The sequence below is a fragment of the Gossypium arboreum genome, chromosome 12, assembly GCF_025698485.1.
Source record: "Gossypium arboreum isolate Shixiya-1 chromosome 12, ASM2569848v2, whole genome shotgun sequence".
NCBI lineage: Eukaryota > Viridiplantae > Streptophyta > Magnoliopsida > Malvales > Malvaceae > Gossypium > Gossypium arboreum.
The window spans coordinates 72541545-72550442 of NC_069081.1; the positions used below are offsets into that span (position 1 = coordinate 72541545).

An 8898-nucleotide genomic window follows, 5' to 3' on the forward strand; every position below is an offset into this window, starting at 1 on the left:
TCTAATATTATATACTCATTTTTAATTAAGTAATTATGGTTAATTTTTCGTAAGTTCCTGGTTAGTAAAATAAACATCTTTTGTTTTGTGTAATAAATATAAAAGTTAAATTTCATTAAAGGGGAAAGTAAAAAAAAAAAAAGAAGTGAAAATGGTGAAGAAAAATCCTAAGCAGAAACAACTAAACAGTCAACAGTCAACCTAATCCGTACCAAATATACGCGCTCTAAGTCATAAATACGAAAAAAAGAAAATATTATTTCTTTCACATTCTTCTTCCTTATTTTCTGATGGAGTTCTAAACTGAAAAAAACACAAGCAGACAATTTTAGTTTTATTTTTATCTCAAAGCTTTTGAACAATAAACATTAAATTTGTTATCATATTTTTTAATTTATCAAGAAAATCTACCAACTTTGGTGGGGGCTATGGGGGAAATGCCATTGCGCAATACCCCCAGCCGGCGCCACCACCATCGTTTTCTGGACCCATCACCTTTGCGAGTAACCCTTTTCTCTGTCACTTTTTAATTTTAAATTTATTGGGTTTCTTTCTTTCTCTCTCTAATTAGATGAGTTGTATTATGTTCTATTTGTCATCTCCTTCTTTGTTACGTTTCCATATTTCAACACTGTCCTTATGAAATATGCCATTTTAGATTGAGACCAAAGCAGCCAACCAGGTTACAGAATAGACTTAGCTTGCTTTTCAATCCAACAAAAAACCCACACTCTTTCTCGTCTTTGTTCCTTTTTACCTTGGCCTTTTCCTTTTTTAATAATTTTGTTATACCATAAAAGGCTTCTCTGTCGCAGTTGGGCTGCGGTTTGGGTTTCGTGTAATGGGAGGTGAAGGGACCAAATATTTTCAAAGGAATTTGGTGGTACTCATAAATTTCACTACATTCATTGAAGAAGAAGAGACTGAGTTTTTCTGAGCTGTGTTGTTCTTGTTTTTTGTTGCGGTGCTGAGTTATGGACACCGGAGGTCGACTCATTGCTGGTTCTCACAACAGGAATGAGTTTGTCTTGATAAATGCTTATGAAAATGCTAGAGTAAGACATTCGAAATCTCACCGAAAAAAGAAGAGAGAGAGAGAGAGAGAGAGAGAAAAAAAAGGAATCCCATTTGCTTATTTTACTGCTTCATGAAATAATGTTCACTGCATTCCTATAAATGTGAAAAGTGGAGCTCTTTTTTTTTTTTTCACTAGAAATGTAACAGGTAGGGTTTTTAAAAGCTTAAACCACACGATTCAGTACTTTGCCATGCTATTTTGAGCGTTTAATCTCTAATATTGTCATTTACTTCTTTTGGGGTTTTTGTTCATAGGGGATACAAATGTTTGCCTGTTCTAGTGTTACTTGATTAATAGACCTTCCCATAAAAAAGGTCAATATTTGTTAATTCCGGTGAAGGAGGGGGTTTGTTTTGGTTGTTGTTAATTGTATGATTTCTGGTTTTATTAGGTGTGGCTAAGATTTATCTTCTGGCAATTTTTGGCACGATTTGGAACAAAGCATAAGATTCTGTTTCTGGGGTAGCTGTTTGCCCATACCAAATTGTTGGATTCTTTAGAAATTTCGAAGTCCTTTGGAAATTGACAAATTGATGTTGTGAATTTATTCAAAATGCTGAGTGAACTCTACATTTGTTGGAAAGATTGATATAAATCTTTAATGAAGTAGCTTTTAACGTTTTCAATCTCTTTTTTCAGGATCATTATACATATGTGGTTTTACTTTTAGCCACTGCAAAACATTGAATGTATAACTAATTAATGTTTTCTTATACTCCATTCTCTTATCCTCTTGTTCTTTGTTTCATATGAAACTGACAACACTCTCAGACAGGAGGAATCTGGTTTTGTGAAGCTATCAGCATCACATGGAGATAATTAGAAATTAAAATAACGTAGAAATCAAGAAAATAAATTTCCTTTATCTGCAATTCTATTTACTTTTGCAAAATTTTGCCCTTTTTTCTTAATAACTTAGTATATGTAAATGAAGTTGTTAGTTTTGATTGGTAACTGGTCAAGATTTGATGTAAAACACCTAGTTAGGTTTTAGTACATTCAATCATATTTGAAATTTAGTGGGAACCATTCTCCTTCAAGGCTGTGGAAATAAAGCCGTCATCAGTGAATTTAGTTTTTGCTTGATTTGTTGTCACATTTCATGTTCAGGTGTTGATGGCACTCTCTTTATGGTTGTGGTTTTTTATCAGATAAAGTCTGTGAAAGAATTGAGTGGCCAAAGCTGTCAGATATGCGGAGATGAGATTGAGATTGAGATTACAGTGGATGGAGAGCCCTTCGTTGCCTGCAATGAATGTGCTTTCCCTGTCTGCAGAACCTGCTATGAATATGGGAGAAGAGAGGGAAACCAAGCTTGCCCTCAATGCAAAACCAGATACAAACGAATCAAAGGTGAGATTGTCACTGCAAGATTTGGTATACATTGGCAGCCACAAATCAGTTGCCATTGTGTCTAACTTATGATGTAAACTGCAGGTAGTCCTAGGGTTGAAGGTGATGAAGAAGAAGATGACATAGATGATCTGGACAATGAGTTTGACTATGGCACTTTGGATCCTCAACAAGTTACTGATGCCATGCTCACTGCACGCCTTAATGCTGTCCGTGGTTCCCAGCTTAATAGTTCTCGAATGGCTGCACACTCAGAACTATATTCTTCTCCCCCTAGTTCTCAAATTCCTCTGTTGACATATGTTGAGGAGGTTAGTTTCTCATTTAAGCTCTATTTATATGAATTTCCATATTATGGATTAGACTTGTAACTTGTTCAAAGGCTGAGCTATTCGACCAAGTCTGAAGGCCCACTCGAAACTTTAGAGGGTTTGGACAAAATCTTAAGCCCAAAAGTAGGCTTGGGCAAACAGGGTTAGGTCTGTTTAAAACCCAGGCTCGGGGTTCAAACATTAAAGGTCTGAGCCTGGGTCAGCCTGACCCATTTTCTAATCTTGTAATGTATATAGTATGTTATATATATATATATATATTATGTAATTTATAACACATAAAAATTAAATATATAGTAATATATAATACTATATTGTAAACATTAAAAAATTGTTAAGTTGCCTATGTTAGTAAATGAAAAAAATTTAAATTATTAAATATTAAATTAAAATGAATATAAATATTTCAAAAATTTTAAAAATAATATGGTAGGCCTAAAATCAGTTTGGCTTAGCCATTTACAAATTTTAGTGGAACAAAATTTTAGACCCACATGTTGGGCCAGGCTGGGCTTGGGCAAGCATGAAGTATTAATATCATGCTTAAGCTTGACCCAAACCTTGCGCATGAACACCTCTATTATGGATGCACTGTTTTTACACCGTGCACAAGTAATATTTGCATTATGAGAATGCTTTTATTGTTTAAGGGTCTGGAGATTTCTGCTGATCATCATGCCCTCATTGTACCCTCGTCTATGGGTCATGGAGATAGAGTTCATCCAATGAGTTATACTGATCTATCCATACCATGTAAGTCATCATCCTTCTGTTTACCATTTTGTGAATAAATTCTCTCTAGTCTTGACCTTAGCATTTCCATTGCTGCAGTGCAACATAGACCAATGGTTCCCAGGAAAGGTATAGCAGTATATGGTTATGGAAGTGTCTCATGGAAGGATCGGATGGAGGAGTGGAAGAAAAAGCAAAATGAAAAACTTCAGGTAGTTAAGCATGAAGGAGGGAATGATGGTGGAAACCTTGATGGAGAGGAGCTGGATGCTGATTTGCCAATGTAAGTGACTGTTTGAAGTCTATGGTTTGAATTTGCTACTACTATCTATGAACACTGAGTTTTTAGGCAGTTTTTTTTCCTCCTGGAAATCTGAAGAATGGTATCCTTTGTATCAATAAAGTAGTTGCTCATTTTAAAAAAATGGTTTGTCTTTTCAGGATGGATGAAGGCAGACAACCGCTTTCAAGAAAGTTACCCATTCCTTCAAGCAAAATAAATCCATATAGATTGGTTATCATAGCTCGTCTTGCAATTCTTGGCCTCTTTTTTCACTATAGGCTTCTACACCCAGTCAGAGATGCTTATGGCTTGTGGTTGACTTCTGTAATTTGTGAAATATGGTTTGCTGTTTCATGGATTCTAGACCAATTCCCAAAATGGTACCCTATAGAGAGCGAAACATACCTTGATCGACTATCTTTGAGGTTTGGATGTTGCCTACTGCTTTTCATGTTTGATGTATTATGATTATTTGACATGAATTTAGATTTCACATATATGTTTAATTACCTTGATGCTATTTTGAGTATGATGCCACTTTCTTTGCTAAATTTACCTTTATTCACAGGTATGAGAAAGAAGGGAAACTGTCTGAATTAGCTAGCATAGACATTTTTGTGAGTACAGTGGATCCAATGAAGGAACCTCCACTGATCACTGCAAACACTGTTCTGTCCATCCTTGCTGTTGATTATCCTGTTGATAAAGTTGCATGCTATATATCAGATGATGGTGCCGCCATGCTCACATTTGAGGCTCTCTTTGAGACATCTGAATTTGCTAGGAAATGGGTTCCTTTCTGTAAAAAATTCAATATTGAGCCCCGTGCTCCAGAGTGGTATTTTACTCAAAAGATAGACTATCTAACAGACAAAGTCCATCCAACTTTTGTTAGGGAAAGGTGAGCGATGAAGGTGTGTGACTTGTCATGCATCGTAACATGTGTTCTGTTTCGTTTCTTTCACATTCTGAGTTCTGAAATCTGCAGTTTCAAACTAATCTGAGGTTGTATTTAGCAACTATGGTTTTTGCTCTTGATAGCATGGAATGCTTAATTTGTTTTAATATATTATTTGATTATGCAGAGAGAGTATGAAGAATTTAAAGTTAGGATAAATGGATTGGTTGCCACAGCACAGAAGGTTCCAGATGATGGTTGGACAATGCAGGATGGAACTCCTTGGCCTGGAAACAGTGTTCGTGACCATCCTGGAATGATTCAGGTGAGATGATGTTGCATTTGACTTGCTGTAGGGATCATGGGCACCTTTAGACTGATGCAGTCCCTGATGAAATGCATCATTCTTTGTTACCTCCATTTAACAGTTTCTTTGATTTTATTTTGGTGGCCTTTCATCTTGGGAGAAATTTGCACCATTGATGTTTGCTTGGAAATCAAGTTTGTTTATTTTTTTTGTGATATATGAATGTAGCTTGTGAGTTATCTTTGATGCCTTTTGTGTGCAGGTTTTCCTAGGCCATAGTGGTGTTCGTGATGTGGAGGGTAATGAGCTACCTTGCCTAGTTTATGTCTCTCGTGAGAAGAGGCAAGGGTTTGAACATCATAAAAAGGCTGGGGCCATGAATGCTTTGGTAAGGCACAAGTTCTTTCTTTTTTCCTTTTTCATAATCCTTTGGCATTCAACACATTGTTTCAAAACTTACAACCTTTCTTTTTTGTACTGAAGATACGAGTCTCTGCAGTTCTCTCGAATGCTCCTTATCTTCTGAACGTTCACTGTGATCACTATATTAACAATAGCAAAGCACTTAGAGAAGCCATGTGTTTCATGATGGATCCAATATCAGGGAAGAAAGTTTGCTATGTACAGTTTCCTCAAAGATTTGATGGAATTGATCGTCATGATAGATACTCAAATCGAAATGTTGTGTTCTTTGATGTAAGCTTATTTAATTTCTTCCCTTCTAATTACCTGTCATTTCTTTATTCTTTCAAAACCTAATATTGTAAAAGTAAACCAGATCAACATGAAAGGATTAGATGGCATACAAGGACCGATATATGTTGGAACAGGGTGTGTTTTCAGAAGGCAAGCACTTTATGGTTATGATGCGCCAGTTACCAAGAAGCCTCCTGGCAAGACCTGCAATTGTTTACCGAAATGGTGCTGCTGTCTCTGCTGTTGTTCTAGAAAGAACAAGAAAACGAAGCAAAACAAGATGGTGAAGAAACCTAAGCAAAGGGAAGCTTCAAAACAGATACACGCTCTTGAAAACATTGAAGAAGGAATTTCAGGTAAGGGTTTACTTATGAGGGGGCAACTGAGAGTCCCCATAATCTTACTATGCTTCTTATTCGTTTTTGAATTAAACGTTCCAAACCAGAAATCTTTGTGCTACTGTCAGACTCCATCTCTCAGAAGTCATCTGAGGGATCACAGATGAAACTGGAGAAGAAATTTGGTCAATCTCCTGTTTTTGTGACTTCCACTCTTCTGGAGAATGGTGGAGGCCCTCGAAATGCAATCCCTCCATCATTACTGAGCGAAGCGATCCAAGTCATAAGTTGCAGTTATGAAGATAAAACAGAATGGGGGAAGGAAGTAAGTAAAATGTTGAAAACGCTACCTGAATATTTAATATGGGAAAGTTTGTGATTTATTTCTCTCATAATTTCTCTCATAATAATCATCAAAATCTTGAACCTGCAAATCAGGTTGGCTGGATATATGGCTCTGTGACTGAGGATATCCTGACTGGCTTCAAGATGCATTGTCATGGTTGGCGATCTGTGTACTGTATGCCTAAACAACCTGCTTTTAAGGGTTCAGCTCCTATTAATCTCTCAGATCGTCTACACCAAGTTCTGCGATGGGCTCTTGGATCTGTTGAAATTTTCTTGAGCAGACATTGTCCCATTTGGTATGGATATGGGGGTGGGATGAAATGGTTGGAACGATTTTCCTACATAAACTCGGTTGTATATCATTGGACCTCTATTCCCTTGCTTGTTTACTGCACCCTTCCGGCTATTTGTCTCCTTACTGGGAAATTTATTGTTCCTGAGGTAAGAACTCATTTTTTGTCTCGTTTTATGCTCTGTACTTGCATTCAAATCTTGCATTTTGACCTGTTTTGAGTTGATATTAAATCATTGATAACTGTTCAAAACCTGAAATTTATCCATGTGCCCATGCAAGCATCATAATTGAAGCTCTAGATGTGCTATTCATTTGTTGACCCTGCCGTAATATCTTGATCTGGATAACTGAGTTATTTCTTTCCTATCTGTAATAAGTTTTGTGTACTTTTTAAGTAGCATTTGCACCTGCTAACCTCAGAAGGGAGAACTAGGGTACTTGTGGCTAGTTTCTTTGTCAAGTTTTGGTTTTTCATTGTATACAAATGTCTCCACCTATATATGGTGTCTATTGAATTTTGACTTGTAATAGGGCCTTTCTAACATGTAATTCCGGCTCACTCGCAGATTAGCAACTATGCCGGTGTTGTATTCATGGCTCTCTTTGTATCAATTGCTGTAACTGGTATCCTTGAGATGCAGTGGGGTGGTGTTGGAATCGATGACTGGTGGAGAAATAAGCAGTTCTGGGTGATTGGAGGTGTTTCATCACATCTTTTTGCCCTCTTTCTGGGATTACTAAAGGTTCTGGCTGGTGTCAGCACAAGCTTCACTGTGACCTCTAAAGCAGCTGATGATGGTGAATTTTCTGAGCTATACCTCTTCAAGTGGACATCCTTGCTAATCCCTCCCACCACCTTGTTGATCATAAACATAGTTGGTGTCGTGGTTGGAGTCTCAGATGCAATCAATAACGGGTATGACTCCTGGGGCCCCTTGTTTGGGCGACTATTTTTTGCCCTTTGGGTTATTATCCACCTTTTTCCCTTCCTCAAAGGTTTACTCGGAAAACAAGACCGGATGCCAACCATTATTTTGGTGTGGTCAATCCTGCTGGCCTCTATTTTGACTCTTATGTGGGTCCGGATAAACCCATTCGTCTCGAAAGATGGTCCTGTATTAGAAATTTGTGAGTTGAATTGTGATGACTAGGAAGATTCAGATAATGAAAAAGGAGCATTGGCTCTTCACTCATCTCACTTGCAACACCTGTTGCCAAAAGGCTGGTGTTGTGATGGTTGAGTGCTTTGAGGATATGTTTTCATGATGAAGATTTGCTTTATCATGAAAGCAATGCACAAAATTTTGGTATTGTATTAGCCAAATTATCGTGTAGGATGGGGCCGGGTTTTGTAGATATTAAGAGGGCTAGAGGCTTGGCTGACCACGTTGTTCTTTGTTTTTTACATACTTCCTTTTATTTTATTATTGATTCTTTTAGAATATTTTGACTTAAAATTCCTGGCCAGTGTGGGGGGGGGGGGGGTCTCAAAATTTGTTCCTACTTTTTTTTTTTCCTTTTTGAATCCTTGTCTCAATTGTTATATTGTTTGGTATGGACTTGGCAGTTTGTTCAATGCAACTCTCTTGATTTTTATTATTAATATTATGAAATTTTATATGTTTTAGATGTCAATTATCAAATGCTATGTAATAAATATAGTTTTTAATATATAAACTCTCAATAATAATTAAAATTGTCGGACAATTTGTTGTAAATCATCGGAAATAGTGATTGCTATTGCTTTTACTAGAAATGAGTCCTGAATGAGGTTGTCATACATTTTTTTTTTAATTTTGAATTCAATTGAAAATAAATATTGAACAATTTAGTCATATATGTGTATGTTAATATAAGGTTGTGTTTGGTTTTTATTGTTGATTTTAGAGTTATTTGTGAGATGAGTTTGAATTCAAAATTCTTTTTCTTAAAAAATTTGAATTTTTAAAAATAGAAAATTGTATTGACGAACTTTCTTCCAGTCCTTGAACTAATTTTGTAACAATGCAATTTGGGAAATTAAATAATTATTATGCAGCGTTAAAACGGTAACACACGAAAGTAACATAGAGCTGCCATATTCCAATTAATTTAATACATTATTTTTTTCCACATCATATGTACAATGGGTAAAATTGGTAACGAGAGATCATGAATTATATGAAAAAAGAAGATAATTTTGTTTATTTTTAATTAATAGGGACTATAAATGATGTGATAAGAAAGATTCATAAAATA

At 36.2% G+C, this 8898-nt stretch overlaps 1 protein-coding gene across 1 annotated transcript; it reads left to right on the forward strand.

Annotated features, from left to right (window-relative positions):
- Positions 1–272: 272 nt before the first annotated feature.
- On the forward strand, positions 273–8117 carry LOC108464531 (cellulose synthase A catalytic subunit 2 [UDP-forming]). Its single transcript, XM_053023093.1, is given in 14 exon segments — positions 273–1055; positions 2230–2431; positions 2516–2742; positions 3414–3516; positions 3595–3778; positions 3937–4203; positions 4347–4692; positions 4864–5001; positions 5246–5371; positions 5467–5679; positions 5762–6035; positions 6146–6342; positions 6456–6806; positions 7227–8117. Coding segments are annotated over 14 exon segments (3294 nt in total). The 5' UTR covers positions 273–974; the 3' UTR covers positions 7812–8117.
- The last annotated feature ends 781 nt before the right edge of the window (positions 8118–8898 follow it).